This window comes from Salvelinus sp. IW2-2015, linkage group LG20, assembly GCF_002910315.2.
Source record: "Salvelinus sp. IW2-2015 linkage group LG20, ASM291031v2, whole genome shotgun sequence".
Classification (NCBI taxonomy): domain Eukaryota; kingdom Metazoa; phylum Chordata; class Actinopteri; order Salmoniformes; family Salmonidae; genus Salvelinus; species Salvelinus sp. IW2-2015.
The window spans coordinates 8,883,197-8,904,107 of NC_036860.1; the positions used below are offsets into that span (position 1 = coordinate 8,883,197).

Consider the following 20,911-nt stretch of genomic DNA (forward strand, 5'->3'; position numbering starts at 1 on the left):
TTTGCCCATGAGTTCATAAAACTTTAAATGTGCTTTGGCAATGTGGAATGTGACTGTTTGTACAAGCTGTGCCAATTATTGCAATATGAATACTTAATCTTCGCTACAGACAAGATGAAACCAAGACATCTGTAAAGAACATGCCCTGGACTTAGAAACCCAATTATGTAGTCAATAATAGTGATCTGGTGCTCAGTTTGACATATTGTATGTCTTAAATCACCCCTTGAATCACATTCTTGAACGCCTACAAATTCACAACCATTATGTAATCTTGACTGACACAGCTATTTCATACTGTAACGTAATAATAGTTAGTTCATTTACATTAACTAAAATGTGAAAGTGAACAAAGTTCCCAACTTATATGGGCATTTCCTGAAAAACATACAAGTCATTGCTGAAACTTACAAGTCATTGCTTCATTTTGGGCATTTACGGTATACCAAATATGAAACATCAAAGTCATTGCTGGAACTTACAAGTCAGTTTGGTTAAAGATACTTTTAAAAATCCTAAAACCTGTTTGCTTTTTCATGAGGTGAAGTTAGAGTGCGAGAACAGTGTGTGTGTGCATGTACAGTGCCTTCAGAAAGTATTCACAGCGCTGGACTTTTCCCACATTTTGTTTTGTTACAATCATTTTGTCAAGAATCAACACAAAATTCTCTGTAATGTCAAAGTGGAAGAAAATTCTAACATTTGTCCCCMAAAAAATATATGAAAAATAGAACACTAAGATATCTTAATCCTTTACATGAAATTAATTGTTGATACATACTGCTATGATAGTGTTATGAGAATGCAGACTCACAATGCAGAAAGAAACACCTGGTACGTGACCTTATCTGACTGGTACACATCAAAATATAATGTAACTCCTTTCAGGGCACTTCACTAACTTCACTGTCACACAAATCTGTTATTTGCTGCATGTATTGGTTTTTCATTTCGGCAAATCTTTCTTTGCCATAGTTTCCTTGCTATGTATAGGCCTAAATTTGACATACTATGAAACCCTYTATTATTAACTGATGTTAGATCAAAATGTATCCAAAATTAAACCTAGTTCTGGACTAAAAAGGATGGTCAATGCAAAACTTGCATCAGATTTTTTGTCCGGGACTAGATTAGAAAAAATGGGTCAGAAAACCAGTTCAATGTGTTGACAGGTGAGCATGAAGAGTGGATTATTTCTAAGGATGGTCATGGGAGTGGCCATACAAGTGTAACAGAAGACATCTTGGACCAGTGAGTGTTAAAGCTACTGTATGTGATTTGAAAAACAACTAAATGGGGTCCCCGCCACTTGTTTTTGGTAAACAGCTGAGGGAGGGGGCTAGGGAAATTCAGCCCCTCTCAGATTCATAGACAGTGTTCTAGATGCAAGGACAAACTTCCACATGATAGATTTAACCACCTGATATATTTGTTTACAGCGTTTTTTGTAAACAATGGAGTAATATGATAAAAACAGACAGTTGTGGTACAGTCATGAGTAATGTATTAGTTATATTCTTCAAAGAATCAATGGGTATACCATTGAACAGATTCCCAAATCCCAGATCGTAGCTTTAAAGAGAAGACTTTAATAGGAATTCTCGCTGTAGATAGATACAGTTGAAGTCGGAAGATTACATACACCTTAGCCAAATACATTTAAACTCAGTTTTTTACAATTCCTGACGTTTAATCCTAATAAAAATTCCCTGTTTTAGGTAAGTTAAGATCACCACTTTATTTTAAGAATGTGAAATGTCAGAATAATAGTAGAGAGAATTATTCATTTCAGATTTTATTTCTTTCATCACATTCCGAGTGGGTCAGAAGTTTACATACACTCAATTAGTATTTGATAGCATTACCTTTAAATTGTTTAACTTCGGTCAAATATTTYGGGTAGCCTTCCACAAGCTTCCCACAATAAGTTGGGTGAATTCTGGCCCATTCCTCCTGACAGAGCTGGTGTAACTGAGTCAGGTTTGTAGGCCTCCTTGCTCGCACACGCTTTTTCAGTTCTGCCCACACATTTTCTATGTGATTGAGGTCAGGGCTTTGTGATGGCCACTCCAATACCTTGACTTTGTTGTCCTTAAACCATTTTGCCACAACTTTGGAAGTATGCTTGTGGTCATTGTCCATTTGGAAGACCCATTTGTGACCAAGCTTTAACTTCCCTCATGATGCCTTCTATTTTGTGAAGTGCACCAGTCCCTCCTGCAGCAAAGCACCCCCACAACATGATGCTGCCACCCCCGTGCTTCAGGGTTGGGATGGTGTTCTTCGGCTTGCAAGCCTCCCCATTTTTCCTCCAAACAAGGATGGTCATTATGGCAAACAGTTCTATTTTTGTTTCATCAGACCAGAGGACATTTCTCCAAAAAGTATGATCTTTGTCCCCATGTACAGTTGCAAACCGTAGTCTGGCTTTTTTATGGCAGTTTTGGAGCAGTGGCTTCTTCCTTGCTGAGCAGCCTTTCAAGTTATGTTGATATAGGACTCATTTTACTGTGGATATAGATACTTTTGTACCTGTTTACTCCAGCATCTTCACAAGGTCCTTTGCTGTTGTTCTGGGATTGATTGCACTTTTCGCACCAAAGTACGTTCATCTCTAGGAGACAGAACGCGTCTCCTTCCTAAGTGGTATGACGGCTGCGTGGTCCCATGGTGTTTATACTTGCGTACTATTGTTTGTACAGATGAACGTGGTACCTTCAGGCATTTGGAAATTTCTCTCAAGGATGAACCAGACTTGTGGAGGTCTACAATAGTTTTTCTGAGGTCTTGGCTGATTTCTTTTGATTTTCCCATGATGTTAAGCAAAGAGGCAGCTGAGTTTGAAGGTAGGCCTTGAAATACATCCACAGTTACACCTCCAATTGACTCAAATKATGTTAATTAGCCTATCAGAAGGTTCTAAAGCCATGACATCATTTTCTGGAATTGTCCAAGCTGTTTAAAGGCACAGTCAACTTAGTGTATGTAAACTTCTGACCTACTGGAATTGTGATACAGTGAATTATAAGTGAAATAATCTGTCTGTAAACAATTGTTGGAAAAATGACTTGTGTCATGCACAAAGTAGATGTCCTATCCGACTTKCCAAAACTATAGTTTGTTAACAAGAAATTTGTGGAGTGGTTGAAAAGCGAGTTTTAATGACTCCAACCTAAGTGTATGTACACTTCCGACTTCAACTGTAAGTAAGATAAGTAGTTGATTGATCTAAGCTGACATATGGAATTGTTAACATGGATCATTTAGCTATTTGATTTGTAATTTTACGACCCCTTTATCTATCAAAAAATAATATATGTATATTTTTTGATAAAATGTTGAATTTGGCCTTTCCTGCTACAGTATAGCCCATAGAAATGCATTGAATAACAAACACATTCACAAATGTCAAAAAAGATAGTCAAAACATGTATTATAAGAAATAAGGTTTTGAAGTGTCTGACCTATACCTAGGAGATATAAGAAAGCTCAGGAAAATAATATATATATATATATATTTTTTACACATATTTAACCCTTTATTTTTGTTGCCACAAAACTACCTCCATACTTCCATTAATTTGTATGGGTTACCTTTAGTTGAGACCCGGGACACTTGTGGGGGTCGTAGAGCAAAACGTAGATCACCATTGTGTTTGTGAGAAGCTCCCCGTTCTACAGTAGTTTCATAACTGAATGGGGAAGGATAGGGGGATCCATGAAGAAGATGCTCATAGGACCACTCAGGTACACTTGAAAAAAATACGTCAGGAGTATATATTGGCTTGTGATATAGGAAAGATACAATATGCTCCGATCTATTTCAATCCAACCACATGTTAACTGAAGGGCATTGAAGTTGAGAATAGGAAAGTGGKGCTTTAGAATCACCTCTGGTCAACAGGGGCTGACAAGACAGAGGGGCAGAGAGGAGTTGTGTGCGTGATGAAGTCTCATCCTAGTGTGCGGCTCTCAGAGTACTCCATCCTGCAGGCGTGATGGAGGCAGCCAGGTTAATAAAGCTGCGGGAGGGTGTGGTCCGGAGGAGGTGGGAGGAGGAGGAGGTGGTCCGGAGGAGGTGGCTGCTTCACGCAGCCAGGGCCCCACAGCTGCCCAGAGAGGAGAGAAGAGAGGGAGATCTGTGGTATCACGTCCGGTGAACAAGTCAGGGTTCCATAGCCGCAGGCAGAACAGTTGAAACTGGAGCAGCAGCACGGCCAGGTGGACTGGGGACAGCAAAGAGTCATCATGCCAGGTAGTCCTGAGCGCATGGTCCTAGGCTCAGGTCCTCCGAGAGAGAGAAAGAAAGAAAGAAAGAAAGAATTAGAGAGAGCATACTTAATTCACACAGGACACCGGATAAGACAGGAGAAGTACTCCAGATATAACAGACTGACCCTAGCCCCCCGACACATAAACTACTGCAGCATAAATACTGGAGCTGAGACAGGAGGGGTCAGGAGACACTGTGGCCCATCCGATGATACCCCCGGACAGGGCCAAACAGGCAGGATATAACCCCACCCACTTTGCCAAAGCACAGCCCCCACACCACTAGATGGGATATCTTCAATCCACCAACTTTACCATCCTGAGACAAGGGCCGAGTATAGCACCACTCAAAGTAATTCTCCGTCCACTGGCTACACCCATAGGTGGGGCCGGTCAACTCCAGACATGGAAGTACAAGGAGTACATATACAAATGTACTCTTTCAAATTAGCCTTTTATTCAATATGAAACAGAACATCCAAATACCAGTACTCATTCCATATTGAAATCAAGAAGAAAAAGAAGAATAAATAATCTTTCTGCTGTGCAATGTCACATTYCTATGACTAGGGTGGGCCAATTCTTATTGTAGATTTTCTCAATTTGAAATAAAAATGTAATTGTTTCTGGAAGTATTCTAGGGGTGACTATTAGGTTGCATAAACATGATTAGTGTTCCCCCCCACAATTTAGGCCTACAAATATATTTTTTGAACATAACACAGAGGAGGATAGATTGTTACTGCTAGTCAGAGTCTGGGAGACAGGCAGGCTGCCTCTGACTGGGGGGAGAAACAGGCTTGCTTGTAGTATTCCGTTATATCTATAGCATACCGTTTGGATGCTGCAGACGTTTTTGTGAGAAGACCAATTTTCGGGAATGTCTCCTGGTCTGACAYAMAGCGCTGTAGATCTGCCACTTTCTACTGCAGATGCGTAAGGGCGACGGAAGGGCGGATGTGGTGGATTGAGACGCAGCCCATGCAAGCCCAAGCAACAGATATCTACAGCTTAAACTGATGGAGTTTGATGGGGATTTTTKAATTATGTTACTTAGATTGAAACACCGGTGCGTCAATAGGGGGTTAAGTCCTACCCATTCATACTTGATTTTCTATATACCTGGCCTCTTGGGTGGTACTCCACCCTGGAGTAACTTGTTCTTCTGATAATCCTGACACAAAGTGGAGATTGGGAATGGCTGTCAAACTTTTTACTTTTACCTGAATTGTATCATATTGTATCATATTACATTTCACAGTAAATGAGTGCTGGAAATAACATATTTCATGCAAATATGTTTCATGTAAATAGGTTAGACTATCGTGCTGGGACATGTATATGTAGGTTTGCTTAACATCTACTTGCATCCCTAAACCCAACACTAGGTGACACCCCATACTTAGTAAYCAGGCTAACACCGAGTTCCACCTCACCACTCACAACTGAAACTATTTCATGAAGTTTAATTAAATAGGCACAAATGAAATCATTCATGAAACTAAAGCAGACATTTTTGAAAAAACAATAGTATAATTTTAGCCTATTATGAAGACATAGTAATTGAACAAACAAAGGATTTCAGATGTATTATTTTTATTGCTGTTGCCTTCCAGATATGCACTGGATGTTTAGTGAGTCAGATAATCAGTTGTTGTATTTCCCTCAGTACACTCATGTACTGCATCAGTGGCGTGCATATGAAGAAGCTGAGGATTGGGTGGAGGAGACCACTTTCCCATCCACCACCTGTTCTACCACTGTGATGACCTTCCTGGTGGTGGTAGAGGAGGAGGAGGAGGAGGAGGAGGAGACACTGTGGACCAAACAGAAAACACCAATGAGCACAAAATCGACTGTACCAAACACAATATGGCAAGGTCTTGACCTTGCAAGGTTTTGACATGATTCTACTGGTAGTGTACAAACTGGTGGGTCCACTGTTTTGCTTCTAAGAAAGTAAGTGAGTCTAGCCTAGAACCTGCTCAAAGTTTAGAATCAAAACACCCTTGATAGCCTAAGAATAACATTTGATAGACTAATAGAATAGGCTTGTTTGGCTCACCTTCTGGCCTCTCCGTCCAGCAGTCTCCTGTACTCAGCGATTTCCATCTCCAGCCTGGTCTTGATGTCCAGCAACATCTTGTATTCCTGGCCCTGGCGTTGCAAGTCAGCCCTGAGATTTACCAAYTGTTCCTCCAAGCTAGTCACCTGCATCTGATAACCCGACAGCTGCATGGAGAAACGGTTCTTTGTCTCGGCGAAGGTATTTTCCATGGATAATTTCTATTGGAGAGCAAAACAAAACATCAGGAAGTAGTTGTGCAAATTCACTGATGGGTGGCAGACATTGAAACATTCTTGAACAGTCTTACCATGCTTATTTGTGATTGAAGTTCGATTTCAAGACTCTGCAGTGTGCGTTTGACTTCTGAAATTTCAGATCTGGACGTTTGGATAACTTCTGTGCTAATTGCGACCTCCTTGTTCAGTGCCTCGGTCTGTGGAAAACACCATCCAAAATAAKGTTTTTACATGAACAATTCAATTGATGGGACATTTTGGATATCGTGGACCTAAATTATGGAATAATTTTTATAATGAGAAACAGTATTACCTTGGCGTGGAACCAGCCCTCCAGTTCTCTGTTGTTCTTGGCAGCGACAGCCTCGTAGTGTTCACGAATCTCAGCCATGACTTTGCTGAGGTCTTCCTGTGGTGCAGCGTCAACCTCCACATGGACCTGGCCGCTCATCTGGGCACGCATGGACAACAGCTCCTGCAGAAGGACAATGAAACAGATTTAGGTCTGTAGGTCATCATCATGGTTCAGAAAGTGGTTCTAGATTTGTTCAAGTGTTTCTGGATTTAAATACATAGATTATGATGTATTACTTGCTCACAAAAATGTTGTACAGTAATGCCTGGCTGGATCTGTTATTTTAAGACCGACACTATAGATAGGCTAGTATGGGAATCAGAAAAAGGAAAAGTTGAACCCTACCTCCTCGTGGTTTCTCTTGAGGTAGACCAACTCCTCTCTCAGCCCCTCAATCTGCATGCTCAGGTCCTTTTTGGACATATTCAGCTCTTCCAGAACACACCTCAGCCTAGCGATGTCTGCTTCCACTGACTGACGCATGGACAGCTCGGTCTCATACCTACATCATAAAACATTAAATTATTTACAGTGTACCAGTGTGTCTCAACTTGCTCTGTAATCATTGAACGTGAGCTATTTCACGGTGTGAGCTTTTTTACATGACAGACGGCATCAATATTTTTATTTGTACACTAGACCGGAATCAGTCGGTCACTTTTCTGGTATTGAGTCACAATATTTGTCTGAGTGAGTGGACAAAAGATTTGGCAAATTGGTGAGTGAACTCACTTCATTCTGAAGTCTTCAGCGGCAAGCCTGGCATTGTCAATGCTTAGATGGACAGCACCATTCATACGGATGGCTTCCTGTATCTGAAAAGAAAATGTATACTTTTGTTTTTGTTTTAATTCTAAATAAAATACATAGTGCAAGTTTTTCAATATGTGGCATGAAATAAAAGTGGAACAGTACTGGCATACAAAAGCTTACCTTGGATTGGAGGTCACTGATGATGACATGGGATGAACCATAGTCGCGAGCACTGGGGGAGGTCTTGGCCTCCAGGAACTGGCGGATCTTCAGCTCCAGCTCAGCATTGGCCTTCTCCAAGGTGTGAACTTTGGCCAGGTAGGTGGCCAGACGGTCGTTCAGGTTCTGCATGCAGAACTTCTCGTTGCCGATGACATGACTGTCACTTCCTCCACCAGACATACTGAAGCTGGAGCCTCCACCGAAGCCAGCACCACCACCGAAACTGCCACCACCAGCAGAGAAGGACCTGGAGGCTCTGGCACTGGAGATGCGCACCCCAGAGCCACCTGCACCCCCATACACGCTGCCGGCCCTAATGCCACTGTTGCGGCTGCCTCCACCAGACATGGACATGGACATGCCACCACCTCCAGACATGGACATGCCACCACCTCCAGACATGGACATACGCGAGGAACCCATAGATGAGCCCTTCATGGATCTGCTTGAGGAGGATCTGAAGCTGCTGCTGGAGAAGGACATGTTGGTGGAGTCTGCTGATGTCTTACTGCTCTGGCTGGAGAGAAGTGAGTGCAGAGCAGTTGGTCTAAGCTCCTTTTATGCTGTGAGAGGAGAGGAGGACACAGACGACACTTGAACTCAATACAGTAATTACATACTTTAAAAGGGCACGCCAGGCATGCCAAAGTTGTTAAGATTCAAACCTGTTGAGCCTACAAAAGCAACTGTTGATTTTAGACTGTTCGTTCCATTGAAGGTCACCAATGCAAACAAGTCATATAATTATAATTTTTGACTGTTGAGAAACAGATGACATTTGAAGGTAATCCCTAACTGTAGAACTGGTAGTTAGGATGACCTGACAGCCTTGAGGCCTAACTTGATCTTTAGATTAATACTAGGGTGAGACAAGGATGACACAGTTACTGTATGTGAGAACTCCACCTACATAAACAATCAATCATGTATTATTTCCAAATCACATCTATTGTATTGCACATGACACAATCAAAGTTCCTGTGAAGATTCTAGAGTAGAGAATACTGAATTGGTTGACTTGTTTAACATTGCTTTACACTGTAAAGGAGTGTACAGTAGACAGGATTTCAAAACCACTTATATATATATTTTTTTWAATGTAAAAACTTTTTTGTGATATTCAATTGGTAGTTACAGTCTTGTTCCATTGCTGCAACTCCCGTACGGACTCGGGAGAGGAAAAGGTCAAGAGCCATGCGTTCTCCGAAACACGACCCTGCCCTGCCAACTACCGGTCCTGGCAACCCAAATTGYGCACACCTGGCAACCATCATTGCGGACACCTGCTCCCCCTCATTAAGCACACCTGGACTTCATCATCACCCTGATTACTCTCCCTTCATATAGCCCTCAGTAAGCCTCAATCATCAGTTAATATTTTGTTCTCTCTCAAGTTCAGTACGCGGCTCATGTTTGTTCTTTCATCATTTCATTAATAAACTCCCCTTCTACACCTGCTCTACTGGGTATGACCATGAAGGAGGTCCTCTGCGTTCTCCACCGCCTCTACACCACTAGCGAGGTTCTCCATACCTCTGACGGAGGGCCTCCTACTACGGGTCGTCACAGTGACCCAGTGATAAGGGAATTATATGCTTAAAGGTAATGATTAAAGAATCCCACCCTGAAACGTAACTAAWTAGTGATTATTTGTTTATGTAGCATGTATAATGAATGATTAAAGTACTAAACGTAAGTCCAATAAGGTTTGGTAGAGAAAAGTGTGTGTGTCTAAGAAAATACCGAGAACAATTCAACTGTTTTTGACCCGACCTGGCTAGAACTCTGAGAAACTTAGAATAGGACAGGGAGTCCTTTTCAAGGTTCCTCTAATCTCGGGGGAATGGAACTGTCGGCTTGGTAGTGATAAACAGTGGTAAGAACTCTGGGGAAGGATTCAACTCACCTACTGTTCGTGTGTATGTATGTGCGTAGGATATCTACTGTTTGTGTGGAGGTATGTACGTAAGTAAGCAAGTTATAAAATGGATGTCTTTGTATTATGGACTTCGGAACGTTCTCTGAATAAACTGTACGAACCTTTTGCATAAGCTGAGTCTTTGCCTAATTATTATTAAACCCATGGTCTTACAAACCTCGGGGATTGGTCAAAGCTTATTGATTGTTAGTTATTATCATTGGGATTGAAAATTCTCGTGACACCCAGTCCCGCAGCCTACCCAGCAGTCCGCCCAGGTCAGAGATGCCCGACTGTCCCTTCCGGAGAAGTATGACGGCATTCCATCGAAATGCCGTGTCTTCCTACTCTAATGCTCCCTCTATTTCGTCTATCAGATGGGAGCCCCCACCAGCAAGAGGTCCATGGTTGCCACGGTCATTTCCCTGCTGAATGGTAGGGCGTTGGAGTGGGTTACAGCCATCTGGGAGAGAGGAGGAGCTGGGTTCCTATGAGAGATTCATGGCTCTGTTCAGGGCGGTCTTAAACCATCCTACAAAGGGCAGGGAGGAAGGTAAGTGACTTTTCGAACTCCAGCAGGATAACCAGACCGCTGTGGAGTACGTCCTAATCTTTTGGACTGTGGCAACCTTGCCTCCTCCCTGAACTTAACTTCTGACCTGCACTCCTCTCCTTTTCCTGTCCAAGCCCTGGATATGTGACCATTGGGATCCGGCACAATTACGCACRTCACAGCACCACTCACCCTCACCGTGGGACCCAAGCACCAGGAAAGCCTTTCCTTCCTCATCATCACCGCACCCGTAGACAAAGTCATCCTTGGCCTCCAACTCCATAACCCCACCATCTTCTCGTCAAAGATGAGAGTCACCACCTGGGGACCAGGATGCTGGAGGACCTACTTTCCCCCACCCTGTGGTTCCACGTTGATGGAGGGCCCTGTGCGTGTCCTCCTGCCCATCAATTGGTCCTGCCGTATTGTTAGCCCAGTGTTTTGGGATGTAGATGTGGACATCTGCCAGGCTCTAGAGAGGGAATCCGCTCCTGCCCTCCAGAGCACATCTACATCACAACAGGGGTAAGAGATCGGCTGTTGACCTGGGCACACACATCTCTCGCCGCTGGACACCCAGGTATCACCTGCACCATCTAATCCCTTTCCGATAAATACTGGTGGCCCACTTTGGTGAAGGACGTCGCTCACTATGTCAACTCATGTTCGGTATCTACTCAATCCAAATCTCCCCGGCACGCTCCAGCAGGAAAACTACTTCCTGTGCCTCAGCAGCCTTGGTCACATCTGTCCATAGACTTTGTACGAATCTCCCCCTTTCTGATGGTTTTACTACTATTCTGGTTGTTGACAGATTCTCTAAATCTTGCCGTTTTACTCCTCTCTCTGGTCTACCTTCTGGCACTATGGCCTTTTGGAGGACATTGTTTCCGACCGTGGTCCCCAATTCACATTGCGGGTCTGCAAAACCTTTTTGGAGAAGCTGCGGGCCACGGTCAGCCTCATATCCGGGTACCGGCCTGAGTCTAACGGGCAGGTGGAGAGGACCAACCAGGAGCTGGGGAGGTTCTTAAGGAGTCACTGCCAGGACTGGTAGGGAGAGTGGGCCCGGTTCCTTCCCTGGGAAGAATATGCCCAGAACTCACCTCGTCACTCCTCCACCGGGCTGACTCCCTTCCAGTKTGTCCTGGGATATCAGCCGGCCCTGGCTCCATGGACTCTGAGCTAGACCAAGGCCCCTGCAGTGGACGAGTGATTCCAGCACACAGAGGAGGAGTGGAACCCCGCACTTGTGAGGCTCCAGCGTGCCGTCTGCCGTCAGAAGGATCAGGCGGACCGCCACCGCAGCGAGGCTAACGTGTTCCATCCTTGTGATCGCTTCTGGCTCTCCACCAGGAACCTTCCACTCCACCTGCCCTGCCGGAAGCTGAGCCCCCGGTTTGTGGGGCCCTTCAAGGTCCTCCGGAGGGTCGATGAGGTAACTTATCATTTTGACTCCCAACGTCGTGGGGGTCGGCTCCAGTATCTGGTGGACTGGGAGGGGTACGGTCCTGAGGAGCACTTTTGGGTACCGGTAGCAGAAATCCTGGACCCCAACATCATCCGGGATTTCCATCTCCGCCGTCCGGACCGGCCCACTCCTTGTCCTCGTGGCCGGCTTTTTCCTATGGCTGGAGCCGCGCATCGGGGGTGGTACTGTCACTCCTGCTCCCTCCCTCGGGCACTTGACGTTGCCAGTTCACTAACCACCGGTCCTGGCAACCATTGCGCACATCTGCTCCTCATTAAGCACACCTGGACTTCATCACCACCCTGATTACTCTCCCTTCATGTAAGCCTCAGTCATTAGGCAGGATTGTTTTCTCTCACATTCAGTAAGCTTCTCATGTTTGTTCTTTTGTATCGTTTCATTATTAAACTCACCTTCTGCACCTGCCTCCTGACTCCCTACGTATACGTTACATTACAGCAAGTCCTTATTAAAGTTTACTGTGATTTATTTATTTTTTATTATTATGTTTAGAACGGTTCTGTAAGGTTGGCCAAATATAATATTTTTTAAGCACATTGCCTTACATTTCTGGAGTCGCATGAGAACTCTGCCTTTTTAATTGAAATGCTCAAGTTACTCAAGAAAACAGATGATCAAGAAAACAAGTAAGATTGTTTTCAACCATATGCAATATCTAAACTACACAAGCACCATATCTGATAAAATCGTAGTTTTCCACCAACAAGTGAAACTTCATGGGTTTGTTCCAATGAAAAGAGAGTGACGCTAACTTGAAGCCAAAAACATCACACACCTTTTTAGAGCTTTTGTATCATTCATCAAAGTAGGATATACTGTACCTGTTGTACAGGCTACACCTGAAGAAAAGCAACACAAGCATGACCTGTCTATTCAAAGTATGCCAACCGCTGAACTCATAACAGTGTATAATACTAATGATGCTACAGAGAAAACATCCCTATTCATGGTCAATCAGGTTGACAAAGGTGACAAACCAGTTTCTACATCTTCGTAACTAAGTTTTACAACCTCCAACAGAGGAAATGATTGTACACCAGAACACTAACATATGGTATCTCAGTGCCCTGCAGAGTTCAATGACATCAAACTGACAACATTTGGAAACAAAATGTGTCGAAAAAGCAGTCATTTTTWAAATATAACATATAACTTTTTTATTTTTGCAATCTATATAATTTTGACTATCTGCAAAGGGGGAGTAGTATAAAATTCTTAAATGGTGATTAGCCTAATGTTTTATCTCAATGTATYCAATATCAAAATAAAGAGTATGTCAGTAACCTAATACCCATTAACCATTTCTCTGTAGATCCAAAAGTATCTACATTTGACTGTGAAGTACCATAACTTGAATGGGATTATTGACACAAATGCTAAAATGTTAGCATTTGGAAACGGTGCCAGGGAAACTACAGTTGCTTGCGAAAGTATTCACCCCCTGTCACGTTCCTGACCTTATTTTCCTTGTTTTGTATTTATTTAGTATGGTCAGGGCGTGAGTTGGGGTGTGTTGTCTATGTGTGTTTTCTATGTTGGGATTTTGTGTTCGGCCTGGTATGATTCTCAATCAGAGGCAGCTGTCAATCGTTGTCCCTGATTGAGAATCATACTTAGGCAGCTGGGGTTTCACGTTTGGTTTGTGGGTGTTTGTTCCTGTGTTAGTGTTTTTTTTATAACCAAACCCTGATCTGTACTTCTCCACAACTTTGTCCCTGACCTGTTTGGAGAGCTCCTTGGTCTTCATGGTGCCGCTTGCTTGGGGATGCACTTTGCTTAGTGGTGTTGCAGACCCTGGGGCCTTTCAGAACAGGTGTATATATACTGAGATCATGTAACAGATCATGTGACACTTAGATTGCACACAGGTGGACCTTATTTAACTAATTATGTGACTTCTGAAGGTAATTGGTTGCACCAGATCTTATTTAGGGGCTTCATAGCAAAGGGGGTGAACACATATGCACGCACCAGTTTTCTGTTTTAATTTTATTTTTTAAAACAAGTTATTTTTTTCATTTCACTTTGTGTATGTCCATTACATGAAATCCAAATAAAAAACATTTCAATTACAGGTTTTAATGCAACAAAATAGGGAAAATGCCACGGGTGGTATACTTTTGCAAGGCACTGTAAACCAAAGCATGGATTGTTGTCATACCTTGTCCATAGACTGCTTACAGAGTAAAGAAACCAATATGTAATTTTGTAATTTGGGTTAACTATCCCTTTATCCCAGGGGCCAGGGCCCAACCTGGAGTTAGCCGACAAGTCAAACTCCAATGGGCTCACTTGAATCTGTGGCCACTGCGAGTGCAAACATTTTCAGAACTTCTGTGGTTCAATTCAAACATCATGACAGTTGAAGGGCACCATGCTAAAAATTGCAGTTCAGTGAAAGCTAAAGTTAGCTAATTTAGGTAGATAGGTAGTTAACTGTAGTCATATTACTTGCTTTGCCATGTTTTATGGTCCTTTCATACAAGCTACCGTCATCTTCTGAGAAACATTTAATAAATTAAGCCATGAAGCTTTGTTGAATCAAGCTGGCTAGCTTTGTAATGTTAGCTTGCTAAGCTAAGTTAGACCCATACTTGAGGAGAAAATATATGTGACGTAGAGCAAACATAAGAATAAAAACTCAATGTCAATTTTTCTAAAAGTTAAGCCATCAAACTGAGTGAACTCAAATAATTTTTCAATTTCTTTGACTGAGCATTGGAAAGGGGCTAGCTAGCTAGCTAACTTACTGTAGGCCTACAAACCTACAGCGGGCTTATAGCCCTGCTCATCAATTTCTAGTTGTTGAATGCATGCACCAAATGTGTYTGTGGTAAGCCAACACAAATACAGGCTTCAAGTTTTACTAGATAGCCATTGATATTCTTCTCATTGTTGTAATTAGAGACTTCCTTACTTTGGTAATTTGTTATATACCACAGATATTTTTTTTCTGTCAGTGGCGTCCCCTGGAGCCTTGATTGCACATTAAAGTAAATATAAAGAAATCCACCTCAAACTTTCATCTCAAACAGACATTTAAAAAATGCTTGCTATTTCCTCATRGAGTAGCTGGCCAATCAGCGGTCTACTCGCATGACTATTTTTAATGACCGGTATACGCCCACACCATTCTCTTGCTGGGGTATGCCCACACCATTCTCTTGCTGGGGTATACCCACACCATTTCAACACAGAAAAGCTTATTTTTAATATACTTAATAAAATAATGGGAAAGAAAACTATTTCACTAATGAATTATAGGTCATATTTCATATTTCTCGTGGTCCCGTGTGGCTCAGTTGGTAGAGCATGGCGCTTGCAACGCCAGGGTTGTGGGTTCATTCCCCACGGGGGGACCAGGATGAATATGTATGAACTTTCCAATTTGTAAGTCGCTCTGGATAAGAGCGTCTGCTAAATGACTTAAATGTAATAGAAATCTGGAAACACTGGACAGTTACTCTAAAGGTACCTGTCACAGTTTCACAGAGTTTCAGAATCTCTTGAAGTTTACCAGAGCAGAAAAGCTCTTCAACTCAGTAGGCCATTTAAAAAGGCCTAAAATAACACAACGCACTTCATTGTCCGTAGTCACAGCAAACAACAGGAATTTGAATTCTGCTCTCTGCATTTCTCAACCCTCCACACACATCATACAGACACACAGTTGAGAGGAGCACAGGGTCAAGCTGCAGTGCAGCACCCCTGGATGGCGAGCATGTTGTGGGGTTAAGGTACGGTAGGGGATTATTGTTAGGATATGAACCCAGCAGCCCTCCAGTTGCCAGATCAATTTCCCCCCTTTTATTCCAGCGCCCGGCCTTGGATTTGAACAGGCGACCTGTTGGGCTACCTACAACCCCACAAAATGTTTTGCTGGTAGTTACACTATCCATGCCAGAAAAATAAAACTGAATCACATTCATATCCTACGAGGCAGATGGCTTTTGTATTTGAAGCCCTCTGCCATAGAAGTGATAGAACTGCATTACTATGTCATGGCATAAGAGGGCAGCATTGCCTCTGATTAAACAGTATGACACTTCACATACAGTAGAGAGCAAAAAATAGCAGTTCAAAAAAATGCAATGTTACTCTGTGTGTAGGCCAGAGAATGCTAGTGGAAGGAGCATTAGAAGGACAGGCTCATTGTAATGGCTGGAGTGGAATAAATGGAATGGAGTCAAACATGTGGTTTCTATGAATTTGATGTGTTTAATACAGTTCTGTTTATTCCATTCCAGCCATTACAATGAGCCCATCCTCCTATAGGTCATCCCACCAGCCTCCTCTGGTGTAAACCTTTGCCATTTTTCAGTGAAATCGACTTGATCAATTATGTTAGTGCATATTATGTTAGGATCTAGGCTCATCTGTTTGGCATAGCCTAACTCTACAGGGTAGAGTATGCTATACTGTATCAAAATAATAATAATTTCAATAGATATCATGGTACTACCTACTCAACTATTCAAAACAGCAATATAATCAATCTTGGCCTAATTGCCACAACTATGTTGTCAATAGCTTTGATTTTATAAAATGATTCCGTCAAATCAAACAAAAATTAAACAAAAGTTTTATGGGCTTAGTTTTATTGACGAATCTCTCTGAAGGTATCAGAGGGCTTATATAAATCCCAAGATGCAAGTTTACACAACCCAATTGAATCACAGCTTCTAAGACAGGTTGACAGTAGGCATCAGAGGGATCGTGTTCTGTTCTGTGAAGTCCCCGTTTTAAGATGTCTCACTTGGTATTGGTCACACTGATCACCTTGCCGTCAACACTTTCCTTGATGATAGTCACCAACTTGTGTGTTTTGGTGGCTGTCGAGACACTGCAAGGTCAGAGACAGCATTGTCAGGTAGACTTACTTTGGCTCAATTGTTCTTGCCATACAATCTTTATTTCAATTGAATGTGATACTTTGGAAGATTTGTGCGGGATGAGGTGTAGAAGCCCAGACTCACCTGCCTGTCATTTCTCCGTCCAGCAGTCTCCTGTACTCCGCGATCTCCATCTCCAGCCTGGTCTTGATGTCCAGCAGCATCTGGTATTCCTGGCCCTGGCGCTCCAAGTCACCACGTATCTGACCAAGATGGCCCTCTAAGCTGGTCACCTGCATCTGATAACTCAATAGCATATTGGCATAGCGGTTCTGTGTGTCAGCCAGGGTGCCCTCCAGGGATGCTTTCTATTAGACAAGAATACGTAAAAGAGAAATTAATAGGCGCTGTGACATACTGTAGACGATTGGTGGTTAATAAACCCCCAAAAATAAAATAAAAATTAAACTTGGCGTTTGTAGTTAATCTCACCATGCTGAGTTCAGATTGGAATTCGATTTCTAGACTTTGCATTATGCGTTTAACTTCAGTGATTTCAGATTGGGATGATTGGACGGTTTCGGTGCTGCGCGCGACAGTTTTCTGGATTTCTTCTGTCTGTAAAAGACAGAAAGGGCATAGTTAGCTATCAAATTCACTGAAGAAAAAAATCGAAACAATTAGTTTAAAAAATGATCATACCATTGGTCAAAAATAAAAGATCTGGTATTGTACCTTTGCATTGAACCAGCTCTCCAGTTCTTTGTGGTTCTTGGCAGCAACAGCATCGTAGTGCTCACGGATCTCAGCCATGACTTTGGTGAGGTCTTCCTGTGGTGCAGCATCAACCTCCACGTTGACCGTCTGACTACCCACCTGTGCCCGAAGGGCCTTGACCTCCTGAAGAAGAAATAACAGAAGATCAAGTGTCAACCTCCCCCCCTTTGACGACTTGGTACTTAGTACAATCATTCAGGCGCACCTCTTTGTGGTTCTTCTTGAGGTGGACCATCTCCTCCTTCAGCTCCTCAACCTCCATCTCCAGGTTGGATCCTCCAATGGTCAGCTCGTCCCTCACCCGCCTCAGCCCAGCAATATCAGCCTCCACACATTGCGTCACAGCCAGCTCATTCTCATACCTGTGTAACATCAAAACACCAACAGGTTGCCTTTTGTTTGGCAACATCTGTACTATACTTCTTGTACCACACTTTTTTCCCATTTTCATAGAGGTTGCATTAATGGATAGTCGCTGATGTATTATACCGCTATACCACAGTCATTCTCACACTCACTTGACTTGAAAGTCATCTGCTGCCAGCTTAGCATTGTCAATAGCCAGGTATAATCCTCCATTCATATGAGTGGCATCAAATATCTGAAAGGGGGCACAGAGGAATGTCACTGTCRCAATGGAATAGAAAGAAGACGGGTRCAATGCCAATCACAAATGTTGGGATAAATGGAAAGAATAATTGGCAAGAAATTTAATCTGGATCACAACTGTACAGAGAGTTACACAAACCTACTGTAAAAGAAACAGAAACTATTCTGAAATCTGCTAATATGGGTTGCATGGGATGCAAAAAGAGAGAACACATTCAATTTGACATGAAACAGGCTCAGGTAGCCTGTCTTCACTCTTGTTTTACAGTGCCTGGCGTTATTTGGATCATTTTCAAAMGTTTAACAACACAGAATGAGAACCAAGCATATGTTAACCCCTAAGGCATGGCCAATTYTTTTCTTGAGCGGATGGTCAGAGGGCTGGAACATAATTATAAATCATTTATACTCTGCAAATTGACGCAAGAAGCCCAAACAGATGTTGTATTTGACAAAAACATAACCATTTCAAACCTTGATTACTTTGGTACATGATCACATACTGTGTCTCTCTATTTATGAGTGGAAATACTTGGGAATAGCTTTCCTAAATAAAACATGTAGGTGAATTCCTAGAGATTTTTAAGTATTTTATGTCCAAAAAAAGAAGAAAAGAAGCATCCCTTACCAAATAAACCCTTTTTAATATAAGTCTTTAGGCCTCAGGGAAACTCAGTTTGGATCACAGGAGGCTGGAGGCTCATAATAATGGCATTGGAAACCTTGTGTTTGATGTATTTGATACCATTCCACTCCAGTAACATGAGTCCGTTCTCCCCAATTAAGGTGCCACCAACCTCCTGTGGTTTGGATGTGGCTCAGAGTGAGTGGAAACAGAAAAAGCAGTTGATGCAAAAATACCCACTCAGCTTTTATCTTACTGAGGGGTCTAATCCAACAGAATTGGACGTATATAAACATCGTGCTTCATTTTGTGCATAAAATGGCTTTAAGTTTATCCATTGATGTCAATGAACACTATTCAAATAGATTTTAAAAAAAAAATCAATGTATCCAAGCAACAGTCTTTTCTGAATGCTTATTATTTTGTATCTAAAGGGAGCACAGAGGGCATGACGACGCTCACACCATTATACTGACACTAAGGCCCATTTTTCTAAACCTCTTCCACATTCCCTCTACCATTCCCTTCACAACAGTCTGACTCTGTTCAATAGAAGCTACCTGTTTAGCAGAGGATTGTTTTGGGGGACTTACCTGGTTTTGGAGTTTGCCGATGACGACTTTGAAGGCAGTGCAGTCATGAGCCTCAGGTGTGGCTTTTTTCTCCAGGGACTGGTGGATCTTCACCTCCAGATCAGCGTTGGCCTTCTCCAGTGAGCGGACCTTGTCCAGGTAGGAGGCTAGACGATCATTCAGGTTCTGCATGGTGGCCTTCTTATTTTCGTTCAGGTAGACAGCGTCGGCCAGGCTGGAGCTACCACCAGCCTCACTGCCAGCAGAGAAGGTGCTGGAGGCACTGGAGATGCGCACCCCGGACCCACCGGCACCCCCGTACACGCTGCCGGCCCTCATGGCGCGGATGTGTCTACCTCCACTAGACATGGACATGTGGCGAAAGGAGCCCATAGATGCAGAGGACATGAAGCTGTTGCTGGAGAAGGAGGTCATGGTGGCGGAAGTTGCTGTCTGGTCTGAGTAGAGAAGAGTGAGTGAAGAGTCATTGGACACAGGYCTTTTTATGAGGGAGAGGAGAGGGGGCTCTACCCAGATGACATAAGGTGAAATCACTCCACCCTTAGCCAAAAGCTAACGAAAACAAATTAAAAGGCTCACTGATCAAGTACGGGCGGGGAGGAGAGTCAATAGAAGATCTGTGGAATCTAAATTCTAACCTGTTTCACAACAAAATAATGACTTTCTTAGGACTTGCATCTTTGGCCAAACAGGTACTATTGTTTGGTGCAGGTAGTAGGCTACTTATCTTAAGAGAACTTGGGGGGATGTACTGTATCTGGGTGAGTCTGGACATCTTTCTCTTGATAGACAGGTTAAGCGGCAATGTGAGTTGAGACCAGTCCACCTTTTGTGCCCTTTAGTGCCTCCTATGTCCCCCAAAGGTCAATTCACAATACTCCTCCAGCTCTGTGCAATACTCCCTTGAGTGATCTAGATTATTTTTGTAAGAAATATTGATGTTACTGAACATTGTTCAAGCCAAAATCAGAAAGACACATGAAGCTTGAATGTGTTTTTAAAACACTATGATTAATGTCTTCTGCTTACTTATTTAACAGCCATTCCAGTGCACATAATTGATAAAATATTTTGAATTGATGGCGCAGCACTTAATCCAAATTATAAAAAATTATATTGTGGACATTTTCTTCGACAAAAGTAACACAGAAGTCGTACTTTGAGGTGTACTGTCAATAAACATTCAACAGACACAGGATTCTAAATAAAAAATGTTCATTTGTAGCACTGGTGTGGGATTAATCAAGGTAGGTTACTGTTTGAAGAATTAACCCTTTCCCTTTCTTTCTGTGCCAYCAAATTACTACTGGTAAAGTTGGCAGTTTGTTAGCTAGCTATCTAGCTAATGATATAACATGATGACAACAAGGTTATTTACAAGTAGTTAGCGGAAGCATGGAAGAGGAGTTGTGGGGGTGCTTTCCTGGTGACGCTGTCGGTGATTTATTTACCATTTAAGGTACACTTAACCAGCATAGCTACCACAGCATTCTGCAGCGATACGCCATTCCATCGGGTTTGCGCTTAGTGGGACWATCATTTGTTTTTCAACAGGACAATGACCCAAAACACACCACTAGGCTGTGTAAGGGCTATTTGACCCAGA

General features: G+C 42.7%; 2 protein-coding genes across 2 annotated transcripts; both read right to left on the minus strand.

Annotated features, from left to right (window-relative positions):
* Positions 1 to 5,851: 5,851 nt before the first annotated feature.
* LOC111979931 (keratin, type I cytoskeletal 13-like) lies at positions 5,852 to 8,452 on the minus strand. Its single transcript, XM_024010626.2, has 7 exons — positions 7,865 to 8,452; positions 7,664 to 7,746; positions 7,277 to 7,433; positions 6,890 to 7,051; positions 6,648 to 6,773; positions 6,338 to 6,558; positions 5,852 to 6,088 (listed from the first exon to the last, which is right to left on the minus strand). Exons 1-7 carry the CDS (start codon positions 8,387 to 8,389, stop codon positions 5,959 to 5,961), a joined length of 1,404 nt encoding a protein of 467 aa, XP_023866394.1. The 5' UTR covers positions 8,390 to 8,452; the 3' UTR covers positions 5,852 to 5,958.
* Positions 8,453 to 15,918: 7,466 nt separating this feature from the next.
* LOC111980309 (keratin, type I cytoskeletal 50 kDa-like) lies at positions 15,919 to 19,765 on the minus strand. Its single transcript, XM_024011032.2, has 7 exons — positions 19,306 to 19,765; positions 17,997 to 18,079; positions 17,684 to 17,840; positions 17,437 to 17,601; positions 17,194 to 17,319; positions 16,846 to 17,069; positions 15,919 to 16,712 (listed from the first exon to the last, which is right to left on the minus strand). The coding sequence occupies exons 1-7, from the start codon at positions 19,717 to 19,719 to the stop codon at positions 16,622 to 16,624; spliced, it is 1,260 nt and encodes a 419-aa protein (XP_023866800.1). The 5' UTR covers positions 19,720 to 19,765; the 3' UTR covers positions 15,919 to 16,621.
* Positions 19,766 to 20,911: the final 1,146 nt, after the last annotated feature.

What these genes read in the sequence shown, in the direction of transcription:
- LOC111980309 (XM_024011032.2), bottom strand. Translation starts at nt 19,719, where the DNA reads ATGACCTCCTTCTCCAGCAACAGCTTCATGTCCTCTGCATCTATGGGC. An exon ending in AGAGCTGGTTCAATGCAAAG is followed by an intron (nt 17,320 to 17,436) that starts GTACAATACCAG and finishes TGTCTTTTACAG; the next exon opens with ACAGAAGAAATCCAGAAAAC. An exon ending in TCCAATCTGAACTCAGCATG is followed by an intron (nt 17,070 to 17,193) that starts GTGAGATTAACT and finishes CTTGTCTAATAG; the next exon opens with AAAGCATCCCTGGAGGGCAC.